We start from the raw sequence: 27,370 nt of genomic DNA, 5'->3' as shown, positions 1-27,370 counted from the left end.
TGGTGTTACATTAATTTTTATTGTATTGAATTTCTTATACAATCATAAATGCAAAATTTCTTTTTTTTGTTTTCTATTTTTTATTTGTTCTCGGAGTAAATTCAATCCATATTCCTCCTATAGGCACCAACAAAAATGTTTGTGCTGAATATTGGAGTGGTACTTTTGTTTTTGAATTTAAACTGAATTTGTATTTCAAAATAAGTTTAGCAATGGCTATTTTCATTTCCATTTTTGCAAATCTCAGACCTAAAAATACACAAAAATATTACAAACGGATGTTTTAAAATTTTCATGACCAGAGAATATTTGTAAATCCCTATCCATAACATTTGGATAATAGATCATTTACTTATCTTTACTCCATACCTTACCGCTAGGTAATGTGTGTGTCAGCAACATAAGCTTACTACGCAGATTTTATGTTGCTTATAAATTATTTAGTTTAGTTATGTTTGCTCCTAGAGGGTGCCTTTCGTCTTCTTTAACTCAGTCCGGCAGCCTCCAAAGAGACTTTTCTTTGGTTGAACTGTATTGGTTGTTTATTTTTGAGATGAAGATTTTGTTTATGGGTGAAAAATGAGCATAATTTTTCACCCATAAACAAAATCTTTGCAGCATGGGTAGTACTGTTCAACCAATAAATGATAGAAATTGTTCTATATTATTTATAACGTTATAACTCGTGATAAATAATGACAAGATGAGATCATAACACAAAAAAAGGCAATCCTTCCCCGCCGGACCCACCCCGGAAAGACCCCCGGGGACCGACGGTCCTATTTTACTTTTGAAATATTAGTTTAAAATGGAAAGAGGAGAATTTAACCTGACAGTTTAATAGAGCAGTCTTTAAAAAGCGCCTGAAATTGAAAAATGATATAAAACCCGCTACTCCTGCCCTCCCTGGCAGCCTTACTTATCTGAATTTTTATACAGACATGACCCTCCCCAAATCACCTCCTTGTACAACCATTGGTCTAATAAGGGCACTTCCTTACAACGTACTGGACCCCTGGCCCTCGGTTGGTTTTAGCCGTATAGATTTATTTATTAATATTTTACTTCAAGGATAAATAGTAAATTCTGTTGTTTAATCGAAAGGTAGCCACAAATCCTCAAGCATGCTTGAGTATGCTAAGATACTTATGTGGATAATAGAAAGGATATTAATTATTAGTTATTAAAAAATGGTAGATTCAAAGACCTCGGATCCACTTGCCTAGTTGAAGCCTTATGTTTGAGTGGTAAAATCGGCTTGTTTAATAAAAAGTTCCAGCTGGTATCTTGGCTATTACTTTATACTTTCTACTGCATATGATGTATATAATATATTAGCAATTTATATATTACAACAATGATATTGCACTACACTGTGCTCTCCCCACTCTTACATTAAGAGCTCTTTTTTAGTTGTTAATGATTGATGAAGTCAACATAAAATCCCTTTCCCTTACTTTTTGTTAGATGAAGAAAGAAAAGTAAGGAACGAGGGTTTTCAAAGCATGTAATATCTTTTTATGGTGACCTGTTTATTAAATTACGTTAATCTTAAACATATAAAAATATTAAATAAACTATAGGGTTTCTTACCTATGCATATTCTAGGTCCATCACCAAAAGGCAAATAGGTGCTTTTAACTAGTTTGTGTTTATTTTCTTCTGAAAATCTTTCTGGTTCGAACTTCTCTGGGCTAGGGTAATAATTAGGGTCATGGTGTATTGAATATATAGGTACTATCACCACAGATCCTTTCGGCAGTTCTAAATCACTGTTAGGAACTTTGTAAGTCTTCACTGACTGCCGCGATACAGCGAAGGCAGGCGGATGTTTTCTTAATGTCTCTTTAACAAAATAATATTTTAAAATAAGATAACTTTAATAAACATTTGAAAGTTAAATTAGTTCGAAACTCTTCTTGAAATTATATTCGCCAAAATATTGGGTTGGTATGAAAAAGGCCAATCACAATATCAAGAAATACAATTAAATTTACTCATAATAAAATTACGAAGCCTCAGCACATATAACGCCCGGGAACTTTGTTTAGTTCTTGTTTTAAGGAAAATTTTGGTTTAAAAAAAAAATAAAGTCGAAAAATGTAAATTTTATCTCATTTTCACTTGGGAATGTTAATGTTTTTTAAACATCCCTAAGGACCTTTGAAAATACAGTAATAAGCTTGGGTTTAATTGGATACATATGGCGGGTGTGGTAAACTGAAATTTTCACATCACGTTAATGTTTTTGGCGTTAAGTGTTTCTCAGTTAACTTCAAAAAATTAAATACTTGATTACAAAATTGAAATTAGACGACTACTTCCATATTTATCTAACATGTTCCCTTCTGACTGCGTTTTTTTTTTTTTATACAGAGATGGATGCATTATTAAAAAACAAACTATTCTAAAATAATAATGAGGTAAAATTTTCATTTTCCATCCAAATATTTCTTCCAACAAGAAACCCCTCTTTTACCCTATGAATAAATTTCAAATCTCAATATATTATTTGATGCATTAAAAAAATGCAGATTATAAATAGAGGAATGGGAATTGAGATTAAAAAAAAATACACTCAATTGGCATTCACTTGAATAGTTACACTGGTCAAGAGTGGGGGTATAAAGTTAAATTTTTTCGTTTTCAAAGAATGTAATGGAGGTAAGAGAACAAACGAATTTATTTTAAATGTAATTTTTCCTTTTATTGACTAATTTAAACTGAATTCACTTTAACGCTGAGTTCCCTTTAAATCCATTCACTTTAAGTACAAGAGCCGGGAAGAGAAAATACAGTTATTTTACCCAAACCTTTGATTACTTTAATGAAAACTATGTATAATTACTTGTCAAAACTGATGAATCTGCCAATTATAGTAAAGGGGAATAAAAAATGGCAGCTTCTTAAAAACGTTAAAAATAATTAATTTTTCATTTGGAGCTATCTTTAAAACTACCAACTACAATAGAAAATCTAAATGAACATTATTTAAAGGAGAGCAAATTTGCTGAAATATGAGCCCTAATAGAAATATTTACGTCCTATAGTTCTCGAAATATAACTTTTTAAAAAGCAACATTTCATAAACCTCTACTGAAAGATTAGTAGTTAGTTAATTTATTTTGAGATATCTATATCTCAGAACAAAATAAATTTACAAACTGTTTTTTTTCTAATTGTTCGTATAAAATGTTTGATTTTTTAAAAAATATAAATGTCTGCTAGCATTCAAAATAAAAGAAATTTAACATACTATAAAGTAGTTTATGACACTTATCTTCGTAGGGATAGTAGTTTTTATGATATTCGTATATGAATATAAATTTGGTAAATGAAAATTTATCCGAACAACTATAAATCAATTTATTTGTAGCAAATATCATGAAAACTACTACTCCTACGACGATTGATATGAAAACTACTTCATAGCTCATTAAACTAGCTTTAATTTGAGTGCTAATAGACATCTGTGTCAAATGGTTTTCGAGATTTTTCAGAATAAATTCACCAACTACCGTACTAATCTTTCAGTACGTTTTGTACAACATTTTTATGAAATATTACTTTTTAAAAAGCTATATCTCGAGAACTATTGAACGTAAATAGCTCTATTTGGGCTTGCAGTTTAGACATTTTACTCTACTTTAAATTATGTTCTCTTAGATTTTCTATTGTTGTTGGTAGTTTTAAAGATATAGAGCTCTGAATGAAAAATGAATTATTTTTAACGTTTTTAAAAAGCCGCAGTTTTTTATTCCCGCTACGTATACTTGGCAGACTCATCAATTTTGGCTAGTAATTACACATAGTTTTCATTAGAGTAATCAAAAGTTGGGGTGAAATAACTGACTTTTTTCTCGTCTCGGGCTCTTGGCGGTAATTCCCATTTGTGTGTTTCACAACTCCAACTGATGTTTGTAGCATCATTCTGCTGAGATCTCAAATGCATTGTCTATCCGGATTAACAGGGTCGACTTTAATTTCGTGGTGGTCCCATGAAATGAAAACTTGACTCCGTTTGCCCCCATCCTCATATATCAGACATGACCAGCAAGTGGCTAATTAAAAAAAAAGACTTTGCTGTACATCTTCATCAAGCAAGGTTTTTGGCCCCCGTGTGTCTACTCAGTGCCCATATCATGTTTCAATACTATAAATCCAGACCATTCCTAGTTCTTCCCAGCCCTGGACTAGGAAAATAAGTCCACTGTATGCTAAAGCTGGCATACATTATGCGAATTACATTTCGAATATATTCGTGTCTCACTCCAATGTATAAATTTTTATGTAAATATGACTTTTGGTTTTGGATTGTTAAAATGTTTTTTCCTTTATCTCAAAAAAAAAAAAAAAAAATACAGAACCGTCTGTCCATCTCTGTGTTCTAATCGTCTTATTACTTCTCTCTCTCTTTTTTTAAAAATTATTTTAAGGTACCAACCACTTATGGGTCATTATTGCCTAATTGCCGAATTACCAAAGGATAGACTTGTAATTTAACTTTTGGGCCTTACCTTTGATATCTACTATTGTATTGAAATGTAAAATTACTGCAACGTGGGAACTTCTGTAATCTAAAAATAGATTAAATGTTATATTAGAGTTTGGAATGACTTAGAAACTACAGTATGTTTGTTATCATGCAAGATGGAGTGGAGATCCGATGGAGAATCATTTAAAAATTAGAGGAAGTCTCGGCATTCAGTTAAGATGTGTTTTGCTATAAGTCGCGTTCCGCAAGCTTGGCATACTGGTGAGACTGTAAACAGTGTTGTCTTTGTTAAGTCGATTTGTTACTGATTTAGATAGTCTTTTTGGAAACAATTTATTCATAGAATGGTGTATTGCTACTCTTTTAATAGCCTCAGTGGAGAACCCTGATATTTTTATGAATTGGAATTTGATTATTTTAATAAGCAATGTTAACATTATCCTGTGAAAAATCTTCTTTCCCCTCATTTTGCTCCTTTTCTCAGATCTTAATAAAAATGTTTACATTATTACATTCCGTGGACGAATGAAAATGAGTTCTGTCACGTGCTAGACTTAGTAAATATATCTTTATCTATTTTTAACACTCTAACTAATTTGATGGAAAACATTTTGTTCTGCCACAATACATTTTCTTTTGTTTAAAAAATTGTGAACATATTACCTACCTGATATTACCATGTCTACGTACTTCATTTCTGTCAATCCTTCCCATGTTATGTCCCCTTTGTACTTTTTCAAGACATTTTCTACTTCATTATAAACCTTTTCTTGTATTGCAGGATTCTGAGAAAGTTCATAAAGTGTATAGCCTAATGTTGTGGCAGTTGTTTCATATCCAGCCAGGAGGAATACAAAAGCATTTGATGTAATTGTATTATCATCCATTACAACTGTAAAAAATTAGAGAAAGTATAGATTGTATAAATAATTAATTATCTATAGAGATTGGGAATTTTGTGAATAATTAGAGGATTTAACAAACTTTCTATATTGTAGAATTTAATAATATCAAACACGGATAGTGTGGTTTACTGTATTCCTATCCTGAAGACCTTATCTACCTTGTTGGACATTGGATTCAACATCATTTCAATACAACATATCTAATCATACCTCTCCTTCTTTGTCGAAATCGATTTATTGTGAAGTTTTATTTAAATTATAATTTTATAATATAATTCTAAATCAACTTTTTTTCTTTTGTTAACCATGGAATTAAAATCAGATCTTCTCTCCAAGATTTGGACCTGTACAACTTAAGTGTTCTCATGCGGTCATTGCCTGTCCGTGCGTTGAGGTATCCGATAATAAGAATATTCCTAATATTATTTTTGTTCTTAGTCCCAACAAAACTATAATCTAGGATATAGTCATAAAGATGAACGGAGGTCATACACTAGTCTAGACACCACCAGCCGGAATGGCCCCTCCCGATTTCTTGTAAGCCCCCCAGCTATCATACCATCAATGTATAATCGCTTTCAGTGGACCATGTTTTTTGCTCATCTTATAATGCCATACGGCAAACGAAGACATCATATAAATTTGTATATATATATAATGTATTGTATTATATATTTGTATTCTGTAACCATATATAAAAATAAAGAGGTTTGAAAAAAAAAATACACTGGTCTAGGAGCCATAGCAACAGACATATTTGTTTATCATTCATATTTGTTTCAAGCGGAGGGTACGAAAAAAAAAATACACTGGTCTATTAGGACTCCAGGAATATTCCCTATATAATCTAGGACCCTATACAGGACAGTATAGGACTATAGGACTAATCCCTCTAAGAAACAGACTAACGGAAGGACTGGACCTTATAATGAAAGATAAGCTATTTAGAAAGTTCGAGGAATGGGAGCTAATGAATTCGGGGATATTAACGGTTAATATCAATTTTCAAATTGGAAACCAGACCTTGAACACTTGAATACAAGTGTATGCAAACGTGCAATGTATTCTTTCGTTAATTTTAGTGATGCGGACACTCAATATGGAAGTGTAGAAGAGATTTGTCCAATGCACATACAAACGGACTGTTCAAATCAAAGAGGCTATAAGGATTTTTATCATCATTAACATAGGTGTATGGCAAGTAGACCCTAGACCAACAATTCTTTTTAATTTATGACATAAAACCACTAAGAGAAATGAAATATCCGAACAAATCCAAAAAAAAAATTGTAGATCGTGGTCATGGTCCAAAAATGGACGGTCGAGAAATTGGAACATGCAAGAAACCTACTAAACGAAGAAAAAAAAACATGATCATGATGATCTCAGGAAAACCACGATTATTTTAGGAAATCCTTGAAACTGATGAAAACCGAAGTCGTGATAATCGAAATAAAAGTAAGGATAACTGCCAGGAATAGATGCTTTCGGTTAGTTTATGGGACCGTGAATTATGGGTACCCATATGCGGGACTAAACTGAAGTCTACAAGACGATAGGCTGTAATACGCTTTGTGCCTGTAACGTATGACATCGAGCAGCTTACGGATAATCGGAAGGAATTTTAAGCTGAGGCATTAACTAAGTGAGGCTAAGTTTGTAGTGTTTTCCCGTCTAGCCCGGTTCACGATGCCTTAAGAAAGAAAGTCATGAATGATCTTCTGCGGTGCCTGGTGAAAAGATCCTAAGAAGGCTAAACTTGTGTTGACTGGGGGGTGTCGAGGAGGACCTGTACCGGCTTGGTGTTCTAAGATGGAGTTTCCACGCTCCAATCAGAAATCAGCCATGCTCATTATTTGGGCATCCTTGGTTTGGTACTGTTTGTAGCTGACGGAGTTAAGTGACAGCCTCGTGACTGTTGTGGTGCCGATTCGAATCCTGCTTGTGGAGTCGACTTTTATTTCTGTGGCTACCCCACGAAATGAAAACTTGACATCCCACCATGGTTAGAATAGGCTGGTTACCCCATATGTCAGAAATTACCAAGAAGGATTCATAAAAAATACCCTTGATTTTTAAAAGACGATTATTGATTTAGAATTGACCTAGCATTGTTACCCAAATGAAAAAATCCCATTGTTTCTATGATAAGAAATTACAATAATTTGGAGAATTATTGGCTGTAATATATTTATTTTTATTTACCATATTTATTACCCCCACTGCTGTAAATATTGTAATAAAATAGTAAATATAAATGGCTGTTTATTAATATGTAAATGTTAACTTGGTTCGCATTCTAATATTTATTCAGTAGCGGCATAAACAAAACCATATATGACTTATATGTTACATATAATATGTTTATGAATATTCACTCAGGTGTTAGGAAATATATAACTTCCATTTACAAATTAATGACTGTAGGTGCAAGTAAGGCTAGTTAATACGAATTCAAGTAGTATTTCAATTGCTCACAAATTTGATTGTTGGGTTTTATGAGGACCTTCTTTGGCAGCTCCTTAAGTATTTATTCAATTCTAAAATGAAATGATCAAATCTGGCATTGAAATTTTATACCATAATCAATAGCAATAATTATTGAATAAAGTAAAAAATCTTACCCTAGACCTGTCATTGGCTATTGTAGAGAGATTTGTTTTTTTAAATATCCTTATATTCAAAATTCATAATATACTTACTTTGTGAAATCGCACCATCCATAAGTTGCTTCTCTTCCTCCTTTCTTAGTTCCATCATGAGTTGAATAAAGTCATTTCTGTGGTAATTGTTTTCTTCTCGGTACTTTACAATACTCATTATCGTGTTTTTAAAAAATACAGCGAAGGTTCCTGGCATATTCTTCCAGCGAACCAATTTGAGCAAGAAGCCGAAATGTGCACCTAATGATCGGCGTAGCTTCATCGTTCTCGATGGAGCAAATATCATTTGGCTCATCTGTTTGAGTTTCGAATTGGGATCATTAATAGCGTTTATGTTTAATCCGAACGCACAAGATCCAATGACATCCATTGTGAAGCCAGCCATCTCCTCTCTTACCTTAAATATAATTAATAAGTAATATTAGTTTTATTCAAGAGATCATTAAAACTAAATTCAATGAAAATTGTCATTTTGAATTGCTGTATATTTCGCCTATTGAGAATAATAATAGCGAAACTACAAAAAGTTGTGTGAGATAGTGCCACGCACGCTATGAAAGTGGAAAACAATATATAATTTTTTCATTTTTATTTTTTTTTTTAGTAATTTATTTATTGTTATTTACAACTGTATACATATATAAACGTCAAGTAAATTTGCTATAAGTGATATTATGAGATGATACAAACATGTGGAGAATCTACCCATTGATAGAACTCCAAAAACATTTCTAAAGGAGAATATCCCGAGCCCATCTTCTTTTCAGACGCCTAGGTGGATTATTAGGTAGGGAAGGAGAAGCCAGGTTAGAAACGAGTTGGTTTGGGTGGTTGGGAAGTTTACTATGGAAGGATTGGTATCTTGATGGATGATTTGATTTGTGAGATTAAGAGCATTAATGATTTTACGAAGGATTTTGGACTGTAAGGATTGGATTCAGGAGGAATTCGATGGTTTAGTGGAGCCCCATAGCTCAACTCCGTATTTCCAGATAGGCCTTATAACAGTCATGTAGATCAGTCTTTTGTAATGGGTTGGACGTTTGGACTGTTTGTCTAGTAAATGTGGTAATAGTCGGAATCGACGAGCAGTTTCCTGTCTTTGCAGTCTTGTATAAGGATTCCATGTCAGTCGTTTGTCCAGATTTAGTCCTAAGTAACGGATCTGTTCAACAGTAATAAGTGGGGTATTATTAAAAGATACTGTGGGAAAACAATATTAATTTTTGTTTTAGGAAGGGCGCAGAACATATCAATTCAGTAGTAATGTGCTGTTGACTTAAATTCTTAAAATTTAAGAAACAAAATACAGCTCATTTTAAATTTGATTAAGTCTATTGTTTGTTAATGTTCCCTAACGCTATTAGCGAATGAATAAAAAGAATAGACTATCCCTATTCATGGAGCATTGTCTATAAATGTGTTATTATTATATACAAACAACCAGCTCAAAAAATGATGTAATAATTCAAGGAAATATATTTATAACCAACCTCCAAAGGCTGACCTGGAGCTGCTTTTTGACCAATGTGTTCGACACATGCATTAGAACATTCCACAATTTGTTGTATCATTGTCTTAAGTTTGCCAGAGCTGAAGACAGGAGTGAGTTTGGTTCTTAATGTTTTCCAACTGTTTCCATTTTGGTTGACCAAGTGCCTTGCCAATGGATCCGTATCCACGTCAATTGTTCCCTCACGGTCAGTAAAATACGAGAAGTCTTTTACCATAATGTGCTCAATGAGTTCTGGATCGAGAAGTAGCAATTTAGGTTTCCAGAAGCCCCATAATCCTCCATATCGTTGGCCTAGGTAATGCAAATAACAGAATTAATGACAAGTACTGTTCTTATAATTATTTCTTATCCAACGTCTTCTGTGTCTCTTATACAACCATTTTACAAGTATATCTTAAAATCCTAAAGGGAAAAGTCATCTATTTATTAATCTGAGAAGAAACTTGTAACAATTTGTATTCGTAAAGCTGAGAAAGAAAACCAGGATCGTGATTATTAAGTAAAATTTACGGATAAGGTTAGACCACAGATGTGTTCTTAAATACTCCTAGTTTTTTATTTATTTCTATAACTTTAATTTTTAATTATTATTAAATTAATATATTCATATTTTCGTTCTTAGCAATATATAATTTAAAATTTTATTTCTCCGATTATGTTATTCTACTTAAATAATTAAACGTTTTATTTTCCACTTTTTCATCACTTTATTTTTACTAATTTTCATACTGTATAATTATTTACTTGTGTCATTCTGTTTATATTTTATTTTTATTTTTGTATTCATCGGTTGTTATCTTGTTCTTTTTTCTGAGTCTCGTTGAAGGCTGGGTTCTTTCTTTCTCAGTTGAGTTTTTTACTGACCGCACCCTCAACCATCTTCTCGCCATATATATTATATACGGTCAACTATCTTTTCATCATTATGACTCCTTGTTTTTATTCTATCTCTTTAGCAAATTGTTAGAAAAGCTCATTAAACCTTTTAAAATGTATTACTCCCACTTACCTACTTATAAAATATTTAATAAGGGGCAGTACTGTTATCATGGAGAATTACGATTTCTATTTTTCAACGGAAATAAAACTGTCTTACAAAATGGTCGGTCTGTATTTCTGGGTGTCAGAATCTATGTGGTCACCCTTGCTCAAAAACTAAAACTACATATTTAAGATAATTTTATGCCTGAGATGTCACAGCAATTTTTTTCGTTTAAATAGACTAGTAGGACTTTATTGAATCGATGTTTCATATTTATTTTGATTTTCTCAAAAACGGTTTTAGCAATTTTGATTAACCTCGGTGAATCAATATACAATTAAGCGGTCTTTAATATCAAATAGATCATATTCTTATTATTATATTTTGCCAGAGGTCTATGGTTTAGAACGCTCGGCTATCGTGAGAGGCACACGGCACAATCGATTCTGCACATACAGTGTATACCTACAGTAGCTCTTAAAGGGGGCTAAATCCATGGGTAGAAGAAGCCAGCACACTTTAACTCACATCTTTTGTACCTATTTATTTTTTATTTTTTTCAATGAAGGGTTCGAAAAAAAAGTATATTCTTATTAAAATATGTCTTGATTTAAAAAAAAAAAACTTATTGCTAGCAATAATAAACAATGAATAAATCTTAATAAATACATATTTAGGAATTTAATGAATAACTCAAAGAGAAAAAAAGAGACTACCTATTCGAACCGGAAAAACCGAGACCGCTCAGTGTTTTCCGATTGCATTACGGATTCGTTATCGATTGTTAAACTTTTTTTTTTTGTTTGTTTAGTAAGAAAAAATATATTAATTATTTCCATCTCGAGAAACCTTATCATACGAATTTTCATAGGAAAATAAGAATAAAAATTAAAAAGGTTCGTAGATTTCGAAAATCACAAAAATATTTTTTTTTTTTTATTAAAATACTTTGGTTAGTACATATATAAATATAATGCAGGAAACATGCACATAAGAAATATAAAGTCTTGAGTTATCTCCTATCGACTAAAGCTTGCGATCTTATAGATTGTTTCTCATGTGATTTATTACTTTTTATAGGACAATAACATCCCACTTTTCTATTATTCTATCGATTTTGAATACTAAGATTGAGGATTTAGACTTCTTTTCTAAAACAATTTTATGTCCATGGTAAAATGTATCCTCTAGCTGTAAGAGAGTCCATCGAGTGTATCGTGCTGGTAGATCCTTTATGAATGAAAAAAAAAATTAAGGAACCATAATTATGAGAGATAGTTGATCGTGGATGACGTACGTGGAGAAGATGGTTGGGGGTGCGGTCAAAGTGAAATACAAATAAGTTGTTGTAACCTATTTAATTGTGCCAACGCTTCGACTAGAGTTTCTAGCCTTCTTCAGGGCTAATAACAGAACAAGATAACAACAGTAAGTATAGAAAATAAAAAAGAAAGTATAAACAGAATAAATGAAATGAATAATTTTACAAAATAGAATTAATAAAATGAAGTGACGAGAGAAGCGGGAAATAAAATGTATACATAAGTGATTAAAAAAGTGGTTAAAATAACATAATTAAGGAAATGAAATAAAAATGAAGTTATATAATGCAAAAAACTATGAACATATTGGTTATTAATAATTTAAAAATGGAAAGAAAAAGAAAATTGAGAGGAAGAAAATATATGTAACAATAATAATTGATGAAGAGGCAAAATATAAGTAAAGTATACCATTAGAAACGAATAGAAAAAAAAAATTTTTGAAAACACCAATAATAATATAGTGAACATAACTTATAACGTGGATAAGGAAAATGGAGAAAAGTGGAGAAAAGAAGGGGTGGTAAAATAAAGAAAGGGGAAAGAAAGAATAAAACGAACCTGTTAGCTTGAAAATCAAACGGTTAATGGATACTGCGCCAATAACGGCAAAACTCTGAATTAAAAAAACCGTTACAAGAATGACTAAGTGTTGTTTAAGAGGAAAGGTTATGAGAGGGTAAAAAATAAAAAAAATAAAAGTAGAAAATATTTAGAGGAAGAAAGCGTGTGAGAGGGTGACGACAAATGGCTTAATGAATTAGTGAGAGGCACACGGCGCCATCGATTCCTTAAGGAAGAGTAGAGTCAAAATTCTTAAAAGATAAGAGATGTTTTTTTATGTATTTATAAAGCACCGATCACTGACGGTTGGAAAGGATATACGAGTCACGAATAGAAAATTCATACGCAGGAAGTATCTAGTCAGAAAAATATACTTTTCAGTAGGGTAAGTAAATTCTCTCTGGTATAAAAATAAACAAATCAACAAAATTGATTAATATTAGTTTACTTACCTTTTAAATAATTATATTGCTCTTGTTGTACTTTCCAGCCCGGAGCAATACTAAACACTGTTAGGAAAGACGTCCCGAAGAGCGGAAGTGGACGAATGAATTTGACATTTCGGGAAGCCCAGTAACTATGATTTTTGGTGAGAATGAAATATAAACCAGTCGTTACAATAATTGACCAAACAATTACATAATTTGTAAGCAGCTCCACAATAAAGTACATCTTGAGATCTCGCTACGATCTCTCTGCATATTTGGGCTATATATAAGAGAGTTGTGCCTGACGTATATTTACTAGCGCCTATCTTATCAATTCTGGATACAGTGACTTTTTCAAAATAGCAGAATTTACATAATTTGATGTAGCAATGCATGATTATGTATTATTTTTAAATTGTGCCATCAACCTATGTATTACTCAATACATGGGCTTCCTTTAGCTACACTATAGAAAAATATGTTTTAAACCAGCACCATAAATGTGCGCCATGGCGTCCTTATTTGACCTAAAGCTAAATATACAAAAAAAAGTTTTTATTTGTGTTCGGGATCCAGTTTTCGAACCAGCGACGGTAATTTCAGGTACCAACAAAGTATGCCAAGAAGTTCAAAAGTCTCCTGTTTGTAGCATCATATGCTAGTGTTTATCCTGCATACACATGTTTTTTTATATCTAATGCTTTCAACTGTCGAAACTGTTGTATGTAAACTGGAAAGGTTGTATGGGTGATTGATATGGTGAAAGATACTGGAGTATTTTATCATCAAGAATGTGTCTCATCGACAATTGTTTTGTCTTTATTATGTTGTTCTGCTCATCCCTGTTAATGAATCTCATATTAAAAAAAATCAACCTAATTATTTGCAATTATAAATAAATATATTGGAGTGATATTTTCTCATTAGATTTTTCACAGTTTTAAATTTTATAATTAATTTATTGAGTTTTATGAAAAAAAAATAATTAAAAGGAACTTAATATTTTTTTTTTAATTTCTTATAATTTTTTTAAGAATTCAAAATTTACGTAGGTAGAGATAATTTTTTTTCTTCTTAATTTTGTGGGGAAAAAAAACCTTTTCCACGAAATAAACTAGAGAGTTTTTTTTTTTTTTACCTCTAGTGTTTCATCACTTGTTTTTCTAATTATTGTAGCTTGACAACATGAATTTATTGTGGTTTTAATCAAATTAGTGTTTATTGTAGTCTTATTCCTAAATAATCAATGATGTGTACTGTGGACCTTGTTTGACAGACTATTGTACTATTATTCGATTAGTTAGGCAAAAATTCAATATATCACGGTGTGTACTAAAATTTAATTCCAAAATCTGACCAACACAATTTAACATCAAGAAAATAGTAAAATTCTCATAACTTATTGTACAGGATGTGATTAATATATTTGCATTTAATAATTTCCATTTTTATCTCTGTAACAAAAAAATCACGATTGGAATAAATATGCGCTAATTACAGTATAAAGTTTATTGTAATAAATTATGAAATAAGAAAGTGGATAAAACATTTGAACTAGTTTATAAAAAAAAGGCAATTACTTAACCAAGATGTATGTTAGTTAACCGCAAGAATTGTTCAACCTTTGTGAGACAAAAATAAAATTTTATTTACTAAGTTTATTTCGCAATACAATTTCATCAATAAATCAATTGATGACCGGAGTATAAATAATATATTTCTTGACATTAAAAAATGTTTTATTAAGAACCTTTGAAATTAGTAAATTCTTAAAGTGATAATTTATTGGATTTTATGAAAGTTATATACAGTTCTCGGAATTTTACATAGTTTTGTCTTTTCTGGATGAATTTACTGCTTCATATATAATATTTAAGTGGCTGTTGATTATTACCAAACTTCCAACGAGCCATGAACCTCCATCTATATACATATTAGATGTTCCATAAGTGAAAATGGATAGCTGTAGTGGTCACCAGTGCTCTAACTGGTTCCTTCAGGGCAAAGACCTAAACGTATTGTGCCTAGAAATTTCCAGTAATGACGCCCTTCTGGGTATTAACAGCCCTGGTCGTCATAAACATCACGAAATAATGTTCTGCAACCTAAATAATTATATTAAGTATATTTTATCCTACAACTAAGGTGGTTTCATACTTGGACAGCTTGTTCGTGATAGGCATCCAATTCTTAAATATAACTTCAACATTTTATTTTTATGTTCAAAATTGGTTGGATGTTTAGTCAAATGATGAAACTCGACACATTTATTTTATTTAATTGATTAAGTGGTTATTTAATTTACTATAATACTGATTACATAACTTATGTACAATTTGTTCGCCTTCATACCCTATTCTTGTAAAATTAATTCTTTTGCACTCATCTGTACACTTAGAACATAAAAATATATTTCTTAAAAACAATTATTAAACCATAAAAACGAGTTTCAACATAATGATATTATGATGTATTATTATATATTTCGTATGAGTTCTGTTTGATTCCTGAAACCTTAGTGAATGGTAAGTTCTTCATGACTATAATCGGCCAGGATTTATTAAAAAAAAGGTACGCTCTACCTGAGGACGAATTATGATATAAGTTTCTCTTCATTAGCCGAGGAGGATGATCTAGGATTTTTTATCTACGCTTTTAGTCTTGTAAAGTTGATAGTAATGACAGGAGTTCACAAAAAAAAGTTCTTACTAACAACTCAGAACTATAATGCAAAATAACCTTTATAAGAATAGATAGCTACAGATTTAATACTTCAGTTAAGTCAGCGTGAAGCTGACTGCTGTCCAATACCTAAAGGCGTTCGTTAAAAGGGCCAATGTAACTGTACTACCTTTGTTTGAAATATAAAATCGTTGAGTTATTGTTTCAATAATGTTTAACCTTTATTGGCACTGTAAAATAATAACTCGTACATGTATTAGAAATTAAATTAACAATCTGTACCCGAAATTATTTGTTGCAAAACATTCTTTTCACATGGAAACTAGGTTAAAGAACAGAGCAAGCACACAGACTAACGCACATCTCGCCCTTAGTTTAGCTGAATTTGTCAAATATTAATTTTTTTTTAAATTATATTATTTCAATTTCTTGAGACAAGGTAATTATTTAATAAATAAATCAAAACTTGTATCCTTTTTTGTCTTAACACTTTTTATTTTTGACTAGTCCAACGTTTCGGCCATTTTAGCCATCCTCAAGGACATCTTCAATTATAATTTCTTCCTCACATTAAATTTAGAGTTACTTTTGTAGGCTATTCTGCCCAGGTCATTCATTAATTATAACTTAAAAGCCTATTTTTTAAATTTAAAATCATAAATATTTAATTCTTCTTATATAAGATTATCCACACAAATTCACTACCATATACACAAACCTTTTGATTTATTTAATAATTAATTTTTTTGTTTCTACTACGAATTAATTACATTATGTTATAAATACTAAAAGTATTCACGTAGGAAATGCTAAATTGTTTTATTTTGGTGACAGATCTTCAAACATTTTTATTTCCTTTCATAAGACTACGAAATCATAACACCATAATAATTTATTGAATTAAAAAAAATTAGTATACTTAGATAACAATTATTTATTAAAAGTATATAGGAATTAAATTACAATTTATATTTGAAGTAATTATCTGTCTTTAAGAACCATGACTTTCTCAACAGTAGTCTTCCGTTCGTATCTGACACGAGCGTGGCCCTTCGATTATTATTTGTTCCTCATGGTTAGTTTGAATGTTGATTACAATTATAAATAGAGTCCGTGTTCTTAATCTGATAATACTAGCGAAACGTACCATATATTATGCAATAAAAAACGTAAAATATCCAGCAAAATAACACTAATAAACATAACTAATGCAGCAAAATATGCCTTTTAAAAAAAAACATAAAATATACTAAGTATTCCAGCACTTTTTTGTTTTTTAAATATTTATATACACCATATATACTTGGACTAAAAAAGTTCTAAATAAAGAAAGAAATAGAGATGGGGTAGAAATTGAACAAATAAGCAATAATCACATTTTTATAAACAAGAAACAATAAATTCTGTGAAAAACAATAAATAAGTGTGTTCTAAATATGTATGATAAAGGACATAATCATAATGTGAGAGACTTCTTAAAACTAACTATAAAGAAATAAATTAGTAATAATTGCAGGCTGTTAAATGTTAATTGATCTAAAAACAATAAAATAAATCATAAATGAATTAGTTAGTGGCATATTGCCGCTTAGGTAGTAATACCTCGTAAGCCAAAAAAATCTGTATTCATTAAAAAAAAAAAAAAAATTTTCATTGTAGAAAGAATTATATAGGTATTCTGCAACACTATGGTTGAAACAAGATATCTTTTGAATGTAGCATTGATTTCTTTTATCATTTATTAAAGAGATAGAATTCTATTGTTAATTTTTTTTTGGTGTTATGAATTATCATAAATATATTCCTTTTTACGAAACCTAATCTTATATAATTATAAAATGATGTTTCTTTTTCATAAAAAAAAATGATAAAAACATATTTATAAGCACTTTAAATTATCTATTGAAATCAACGTCGTGGAGAATAACTGAATCATTCAAATTTTAAATTGAATTTTAATGGTGTCTCCTCTCGTATTCAATTCGTAAAATCCAAAAGCCTTAGTAAAATCCTTAATGTACTTTGTCACAAATCAAGTCATCCATTAGGACCTGAATGTTCCCGATTTGGCCAGAACCAGATACCAATCCTATGATAAATGTCCCAACCATCTAAGCCCACCTGTTTCTAACTGGCTTCTCCTTCATTACCTGATTATCCTCCTAGACGTCTGAAAAGAAGATGGCTTCTTCTCTAAAAATGTTATTAATGTTCTATCAATGAGTAGATTCTCTAAATGTCAGTGTTTTGCTATTGTGTAACTAATGTCAAAATTACTAGTTTTATATATTTTAATACAGTTATAAATATCAACAATAAATAATAAAATGTATATATTATTTTTGGTAACATAGAGTCCTAAATTTTTCATAGAAATCTTTTCCATATTTTGTTTTCAAAGTTTCTCCTACATGGAATTCTATCCCAATTACACTACATTTAAATCGATTCAATCATTTGAAACTTTTATCTATAACAATACTTTTTTCATGCGTGTTCGACAGAAGGCTGATAAGAATGAAAGTGATATTATTTCTTAGTCTTATACTATTTACTCTGGGTCATATCTCCACCTATTTGGAATGTAAGATTTTGACTTAATTTTTCGATTCAAGTTTCAACAAAGAACACAATAAATCACTTATTTGTAGAGTTTTAAATAATAATAATAGATATCACTATTTATTTATTGCTGGTAATTTAATATTATTGTTATTTCCAAAGACAGTAAGCAAAAAACTAAAATCTATATTCTAAGAATCCAATTATTGAAGGTAACGTTGATTTTTTAATTATTTTTTAAATGTAAAATCAACCAACGAGAGTACTCTGGAATTAATCTCTCTCTTTTTTTTACTTTATCCAAATCATCGAAATATATAAGTATATGCAGTGAAAATTTTCAAATTATACATACATGTATAAATAAATATTTTAAAGTTATCTCGAAAAACTAATTCCCAAATATATCAGCTGCTTAAAAGAATGCATTCAAGCAACATATACAATTGCATAATAATCCGTGCCCTATTTATAAGTTTTCTTTTTTTAATATATATCGAAATTGGTATAATTCTGGGATTAAAAAAATATAAGAGTAGTGTTACTTTATTTTTTATTGTATTAAAATAATTATACAATTACAGATGCAATACGTCAATTTTGTTTTTACATTTTTAATTTGTCCTTGGGGTAAATTCAAGCCATATTCCTCCTTCTGGTACCATCAAAAATGTTTTTGCCGAATATTGTAGAGTTGATGGTGTTTTTGAATTTAAACTGAACTTGTACTTCATAATAAGTTTAGTGATGGCTATTTTCATTTCCATTCTGGCAAATCTCAAACCTAAAAATTAACCAATATTTAAATTTTTACATGATCAGTTTGCATTAATAAATATATTTCTATAACATTTTAATGCTATATTATTTTATTTATTTATTTTTACTCCCTACCACTCGTTTTATCTAAAGGTTGCAACAAGTCCTCAAGAACGCTTGATTGTGTATTTGCGTTTTTCAGTAGTGATAGAGAGTAACTATAAAATAGTTCTAGTTTTGGTATACAAAACTATTCACCGGAGAGAGAAAAATTAACAAAACAAAACGTAAAAATAAAATAAGCAAGAGATATTTTGCGATATTATTCAGCGTTTCCAAACGTTGCCAGCTGAAAAATAAATTCTTTCTGCTAGGCGAGATTTTTAAATAAAGCTGATGTTGTTTGTATAGATTAATCAAAACATTTTTCATCTCCGTGTTTCGTGAAACAGATAAAACTTTTCAAATGACAAATTGTAAGAATACAAACCTTTCAAATGAAAAGCAATCGATTATTTTTATATTAACTTAGTCTAATCCAGAAATATCAGAAAGTAAAGATTACACCTCGGATTTGGAAATAAGTAATGAAAAGATAATTTAAGAGAAACCAATAATTTAAAAAAAAAAAATCTGTTATTCGTCAGTATGTGAGTGTTAATAAAAACTATGATACATATTTACGTTTAAGATACGCATTATTTTGAAAAAAATGGTTTCCTAAATTGCTGGGACATACATTTCCTTAGTTTAGGATAGTGACCCATATGTATTGTTGTATATACGTTTTGCTTATTTAATTATTTTCGTTACCAAGTCATTTTATTTTACATCATTTGATGATACTGTGTGGTCTTAAATAATACTTTTATAGTATTATAGTATTTATAAGGTCAGTAATTAACAATTAGTTACTATAAGATTTCTTACCTATGCATATTCTAGGTCCATCACCAAAAGGTAAATAGGTGCTTTTGACTAGTTTGTGTTTATTTTCTTCTGAAAATCTTTCTGGATCGAACTTCTCTGGATCTGGGTGATATTTGGGGTCATGGTGTAGTGAATATATCGGCACTACCACAACAGATCCTTTCGGCAGTACTAAATCACTGTTAGGAACTTTGTATGGCTTCACTGACTGCCGTACTAAAGCGAAGGCTGGAGAGTGTTTTCTTAATGTTTCTTAAACAGAAGAATTTTTTTGATATAAAACAATAAAATTTTAATTAATTAGGATTTTTTTTTGGCATGTTATATAAACCAAAATATTGTGTTGTAACTTACAAAATTAACTTAAAAATAATAGTTATTTTTATTCAAAATAACGTTATTTAGCTTCAACAGATTTATTACAAGGCTTTGTTTTACGTTCTTTTACTCTTTTTATATGAAATATCTTGCATTAAAAATAAAACTTAAAAATAAAAATTTTATATTATTTTTTCTTTTACTGACTTATTTATGAAATACATAGCAATATATTTTAGTATACAATGACACTTTTGGACAGAGTGGACCTAAACACTTGTATTTCTGTAACTTAACTAAACTGAACACTCTAGCTCAAAAATGAAAAGTTGTATAAAAGTGAAATTGCGTATTCAGGACGCGATGTTACAGCAACGTTTTGTTAAAATTCAGCCAGTACCACTTTATATAATCGATTTTACAGTTTAGGGTTTCCTCAAAAAAAAGGTAAAACAGTTTTAATAAAACTCAGTAAATCAATATCATACAATTCAATGTAAATATTTAATATCAGCTAGATATTTTCATCATTGGAATAGTTCAATAGAGCTTAAATTCGGATTAAAAAAAAAATCTTCCTCTAATGTACCTTTAATTCTCTTTATTTTAAATCGATAACCATCTCACGTATTGCTAGAAATGTAATATGGGTTAATATAAACATTTAACATAATTTGCATGATATAAACATTGAACATAATTTACATATATTATTAACAATAAGTTAAATATATAAAACAATTATTTTTAGCTTTATAGCAGATAACAAAAAAAAAATATCTTCTTCTAAAGTACTTTTAATTTTGTTTATTTTAAATCGATAACATTTCACGTTTTGCTAGAAATGAAAGATTGTGAATATAAACATTTAACATAATTTGCATACATTATTAACAATATGTTAATAACAAAACATATTTCCTGAAATAGGAGTAGTAGTATATACGCATTATATGCTGTTTAACATATAAATTCATAAAAATAATTAGAAATGTCCTAAAACATATAAATAAAAGGTCTATGCTAAAACAAATTCTTAAACTGTCGGGAGCATATGCCGTATGATTCGCTGTTTCGCCAGTCTGTTAAATCTTCTCATGTAACTCATTATAATTATTCATACTATTATTGATATTGTTTCTATAACATTATAATTAGATTAATGGTTAAGAGAAGAGCGTAAATTATTAATTAACCTGGATTTTCTTAATCTTTTACAGAGATATTAGGTCTATTGTATCTAGTTTCCAATTTTGAAGTAATTTTTCGCTATTCGTTCCAGCTGCTTGTGTGTCAGAAATTATTGGTATTCCGTGAAATACTACGTTCAGTATTTCTAAAACCAATGAAAGTATTGGTTATTAATTTTATAATTTATTTTTATAATTTGTGTGCTTTATAATCGCTCCGATCACGTTTATCAGTTTCCAATGTAATCTCAAATATTCAATTAGTGTTACTGAGTCCATTTTAGAACGGCTTATGCTTGTTGCGTCACTGTTTATCTGGATAATAGAATCGTTTTCTTACATTATGGAATTATATTTCGAATATATTCTTGTCTAAGTTGAATATATAAATTTATTTTTGCACATATGATTTTTTTTTCGATTATTTAAATCTCTTTACTTTATTTAAAAAAAAAATTATTTGTTTTATTGTTACTTCTTGAATAATGTCAGAGAAGAACATTGATGTTTTAATTGATAGAAATTTGATTATTTTAACAAGCAATGTTAGAATAATTCTGCAAAGAATTTTCTCTCTTCTCCTCTTTGTCAAATATTAGTAAAAATGTTTACATCATTTTATACCACAAATGAAAGAAAAGGCGTTCGGTCAAATGTTAGACATTTTTTTTGTTTAAAAAGTGGTGAAAATTTTACCTACCTGATATTACCAAGTCAATATACTTCATTTCTGCCAATCCTTCCCATGTTATGTCGCCTTCGTACTTTTTCAAGACATTTTCTACTTCATTTTTAACCTTTTCTTGTATTTCAGGATTCTGAGAAAGTTCATAAAGTACATAACTTAATGTTGTTGCAGTCGTTTCGTATCCAGCCAGAAGGAATACAATAGCGTTCGATGATATGGTATTGTCATCCATTATAACTGTAAAAAAGAAGGGAAAATATTAATGCATTGCATGGATTATGGATCACCTATAGGAATTACTTATGAGTAATTTAAATGTGAATAATTGTATGATAACAAATTTTATGTTACCAATAACGAATAGTATAGTAAATCTTTCTTATCCTGAAGACCTTATATACCTTATTGTGCATTGGATGCACCACCATACCTTCACGCATCAAGGAAATCAGAATTTAAAATCCCAGCAAACCAATGCACAATGGATTAACTGTACCACTCCCATATTATTTCTTACTTTTATGCAGTAATAGAACTAAATATCCTATAAAGTATAAAAAATATAGATGTGAGTTTAGCCGTAGATCTGTAATTTCTAATCCTAGTACTGCACTGCGGCGGAGAGTAGGTAGTCTCTCCGCCGCAGTACTAGGATTAGAAATTATAAAAAATATAGTTTACCCAGAGAAATAATGGCGCAAATATAAAGAGGGAAGGGACTAATTCAGCACTAAGTATTTTTAATAATAGGCACATTACGGGATGGTAATAACTATTTTGTTCTTTTCAACGTCTTTGTCTTCGTCTCAGTCTGGAATTTTATGCTTTGCTAAAAGTTCGTGATTATTCGAATGTCAGAAGTGATGTATTTGAACGGCGAGGATTAGAGGAAATTGCTCTTGACTGCGGAAAATGAAGAAAGTTTTTCTATGAATTTAAGCAGGTTTCACTTTTTGCTAGGAAGTCGATGGAAGACTACTAGTCTACCCTCCAAGCATCACCGAGAGATGTACTAACTGCTGGATCAGAGCATCGTTTGTGTACGGGAAAGTATCAAACTGACGGATGTATCTAACACTGAACGAATTGAACCATCAGCACTGTAAAAGATCTTCAGCATAAGAAAATACAAAAAACAAAAAAACAATGTCATCCGAAGTTGATAGTATCTCAGCTAAACGTATCAACGTAGCAAGGCTGAATGAAATGAGCTCTTTGCGTTAGTTCGACGATATGGAACACTAACACTATGATGGTCCAAAAAAAAAAAAAGGCTGAATTAATTTCCCAAATTATAGCCTTACTGAAGCTAAAGGGTGGTATGTTGGCTAAACTAGAAGCTTTGAGGAATATGTGATATTCAAATACCAGGGTAATTTCCATTATAACTGGTCCACAGTAAACAATAACTTTACATTGTGCTAGTCCCAAGAGAAACCTTATGACTATAATGTGGACCTGCACCATCTCATCGTTGTCTTTCGTCAAGCTTACGACTATTATTAGAGACCAGCTGACCAATTACGATTTGCCATTCCAAAAAAACCGATAACCGTGGCCAATATGACAATAAAAAGTGTCACCGTCAAAGATGAAGTGCAAGGATCTTTAGCGGAAAGTCCCACGTTGAAACTAGTTTGCGCTAAGGTATAAATATTTTTTTTAATTTTTCGCCTGGAAGTTCAACGAGAAATATACGAACGAATCCGGAAGAAACGCTATACAAAATTCTTTTCAGGAAAGATGCTGTAGCCCTATGGAGGATCGTTGGTATGGTTTTAACATCTCCTGCCTTATCAGGGAATGTTGTAAATAATTAAGAGTAAGGTAGGTGCCAATAACTTTTTAATGTAATGACAAAGAGGTATTAATTGTAGATAGAAGAATTAATAGGTGTAGGAGTAAGATGCTAAGACAGATATATCTTCAATTTTAAAATTACCAACAGGAGGGAAAAATAAGCTAGTTGGTTGTACAGGTTTTTATTTATTTATTTATTTTTTGTGATCCCTCTAGAACAGAAATAGACAAGAATCTATGCCGAGAATCTTACTCCTGAAACGTTATTGGCTATCGTAGAAAAGATTTATTTTCATAACTATCCTAATATTCTAAAGGTATAATGTACTTACTTTCTGAAATCGTACCATCCTTCAGTTGCTTCTCTTCTTCCTTTCTTACTTCCATCATAAGTTGAATAAAGTCATTTCTACGAAAATTGTTTGTGTCTCTGTATTTCATGATATTCATTATCATTTGGCCAAAGCTATTTGGTTTATTTTTCCAGTGAATCAATTTAAGCAAGTAGCCAACAAATGAACGTAATAATCCACGTATCCTCAATGTTCTCGATGGAGCAAATACCATTTGGCCCAGCTTTTTTAGTTGCGAATTAGGATCATTTATAGCGTTTATGTTTAAACCGAACGCACAAGATCCAATGACATCCATTGTAAAGCCAGCCATCTCCTCTCTTATCTTAAATAAAATTAATTGGTAATATTAGTTTATTTCAAGCTATTATATTAATTGATTTTCATAAAAGTAAAATATGTTTAAAAAAATAATTACAATTCGTTTAATTATACCAATAACGTTGAATTCAGCAACATTGAAAATCTGACAAAATTGGAAAACGGCGTTAAATACACTTTCCCAACCCAAGGGTAGCGTTATCTTCAACAGATTCACTTATAACAAGTAAGTTGGTCGATTGACAGCATTTCTCAATCACTCAAAGGAAATCATAACAAAAATAGATTTTTTAAAAATTTTTCCCAACCAGCCAACCCACCCATTTAAACTCCGATTCTGGGCCGCACCGTAGTTCAGGGGTGAGGCGCAACTATATTGTTCTGACAATAATCAAGGTCTGCGGGCGCAATCAACAAATCTTTTCATGATGAAAGGCCCCTACATGTGGGATAAAAAGGCTTATCAGGAAGGGAAGATTCCTTTTAATTATTTTATTATTATTATTTATTCCAGTTATTCTGATATAATGATCAGCTTGAGAGATTTTAACGTCGTTTTGCATCGAACAATACTCGTTATAAGTAAATATTTGGAAGGTATGAAATCAAAAGGGGTTCACGCCGATTCCTATATTTTATCTAATTGTAAAAAACAACATCGTGTTCACGCAGATTATTTACAGCTTCATTCCTTATTTTTCATGTACATATTTTTACATTCTTCATCAAACCAGATCTTTGATTTCGACTTGGCCTATGTCTATCTCCTGAAACAAAACCCGTCGGGGACTAGTTAAAGCCCAGAAAATATGCGTTATAACTCAAAGAGATCCGTGACTTATTTATTATGACTGAGATTTATTTGATATCTCAGAAAAATATAAAAAGTGGGTACAGCGTTCAAATTTACATCGTAACCTCTCTTAGGTCTTAAGAGCTGCCTCCATAGTTGGTTGGCGAGTTCATCAGTAAGACAAGAGAAACTAAAACATCTACAGAAGCGCCTGCTACCGTCCCTATATTCGTAGAAAAGACACACACAATTATTGATATAATAGAAAAATAAATAAAAAAACGTTTGACGTTGCTAGTAAAAGGACCCTTAGCCGAGCTTTTATTTACCTTTAACTTTTCCTCGAATTGTTAAATAATGGTAGATTATAAAGGACGAATTCATTGAATTTTATAAACGTGGACTAGCCAGTTTTTAGTTCAATAAATTATAATTATTCTACAACATTAACTGGTCATCACAGATTTAATTCACTGAGAATTAATATGGATATTTCTTTCAGTAAAAAACAACAACATAGACTACCTCTAGTTGTCAGAGTCCAATAAATGAAGTAATAATTAAAGGAAATATATTTATAACCAACCTCCACAGGCTGTTCTAGTGCTGCTTTTTGACCAACATGTTCGACACATGCATCAGCACATTCCACAACTTGTTGTATCATTGTCTTAAGTTTACCAGAGCTGAAGATAGGAGTGAGTTTGCTTCTGAGGGTTTTCCAATTGTTTCCATTTTGGTTGAACAAGTGCTTTCCCAATGGATCCCTATCGACGTCAACCGTTTTCTCACGATCAGTGAAATACGAGAAGTCTTTGATCATAATGTGCTCAATAAGTTCTGGATCGAGAATGAGTAATTTAGGTTTCCAGAAGTTCCATAATCCTCCATATCGTTGGCCTAGGTAATAAAAATTAAGAATTAGTTACAATTAAATACTATAGTCATTCAATCAATTCCCCAACGCCTGTCTGTTTGTCTCTCACACTAAAATATCTTAAAATCTTTAGAGTAAAAAAAATTTACTAATTAGTAATCTGAATATAGGTGAAGAAACTTATAGCAGCTTTTATTCGTTTTTGGAGATATGGAAGAAAATAAGTATATTGATAAGTAGATAAAAATAGAAGAGAATTTCCTGCGTGACAAATGAAGGATAGACTATTAAATCGCTTTGTGTAAATATATAGATACATAGACTAAATTTACAATATATAAATATGTTTTGAATTAACAAAAACACAGCTTTCCGCTCTGTGATCCTTAAGAAAAAAAACTTTAGTCAGAGTTAGACACAATATGCTTAGAAAATATCAAAGTAGAAAAAAAAGGTTTTATAAGTGAAAATCTACAGTATATACAGTAAATTTTCATTATTATACAAATAAAAAATATTACAAAATTGGTAATAATTTTCACTCACCTTTTAAATAATTGTACTCCTTCTGTTGTACCTTATAACCTGGGACAATACAAAACGTTGTCAAGAAAGAAGTCCCAAACAGTGGAAGAGGACGAATAAATTTAACATTTCGGGAAGCCCAGTAACCATGATTTTTTGTTAGGATGAAGTATAAAAAAGTTGTTATAATAATGGTCCAAACAAATACATAATTATTAAGCAGTTCCACAATAAAGTACATCTTTAGGTTTAGCTTCGATCTCTCTGCATGTTTGGACTATTTAAGGCACCTAACTGAGTTTATATTTACCAACGCCTACCTTATCTATTGTATGCGAAATTGATAAGATAATCGATTCCGTTTTAAAGATAACATAATTTAAAGAACTGGATGAAGCAATGCAAGGTTATGTGTTATTTTTATATTGCGTCCTCTCCTTATCTATTAATCAACACATGATTTCCTTTAACCGCTCTATCAGAAAAATCACTGGCCGTGATTACTGGGCCAACACTGTTGGCAAAACGCAACATTTATTGAGACAACGAAATCCATCATTAGAAGCCTAGGCCTGAACTTTGAAATATAGCCTCTGCCTGACTTGACTAAACAAAGCGTGTGGACGTGTTCGTATGCTGTAGTGCTAGATTTAATAATGCCCATCAACAAATCCATGACCCCAGCGGAAGAACTAAG

General features: G+C 30.7%; 1 protein-coding gene across 1 annotated transcript; it reads right to left on the bottom strand.

Moving 5' to 3' along the window:
• Positions 1-26,978, bottom strand: LOC106678897 (uncharacterized). Its single transcript, XM_014417722.3, has 12 exons — positions 26,695-26,978; positions 25,858-26,171; positions 24,137-24,482; positions 22,017-22,241; positions 19,809-20,060; positions 18,737-18,903; positions 12,900-13,131; positions 9,557-9,870; positions 8,103-8,460; positions 5,163-5,387; positions 1,594-1,845; positions 1-249 (listed from the first exon to the last, which is right to left on the bottom strand). Exons 1-12 carry the CDS (start codon positions 26,912-26,914, stop codon positions 74-76), a joined length of 3,081 nt encoding a protein of 1,026 aa, XP_014273208.2. The 5' UTR covers positions 26,915-26,978; the 3' UTR covers positions 1-73.
• Positions 26,979-27,370: the final 392 nt, after the last annotated feature.

This window comes from Halyomorpha halys, unplaced genomic scaffold (genome assembly GCF_000696795.3).
Source record: "Halyomorpha halys isolate HHAL.00 unplaced genomic scaffold, Hhal_1.1 Scaffold166.1, whole genome shotgun sequence".
NCBI classification, from domain to species: domain Eukaryota; kingdom Metazoa; phylum Arthropoda; class Insecta; order Hemiptera; family Pentatomidae; genus Halyomorpha; species Halyomorpha halys.
Note: the sequence above shows the minus strand (reverse complement) of the source record. Positions and strands in the feature narration are given on the sequence as shown.

Excerpts from the sequence above, each read along its gene's own strand:
- LOC106678897 (XM_014417722.3), bottom strand. The coding sequence starts at position 26,914 with ATGTACTTTATTGTGGAACTGCTTAATAATTATGTATTTGTTTGGACC. Across the intron at positions 26,172-26,694 it reads GGAGTACAATTATTTAAAAG|GCCAACGATATGGAGGATTA; the intron begins GTGAGTGAAAAT and ends TTTATTACCTAG. Across the intron at positions 1,846-5,162 it reads CGTAGACATGGTAATATCAG|AGACATTAAGAAAACATCCG; the intron begins GTAGGTAATATG and ends ATTTTGTTAAAG.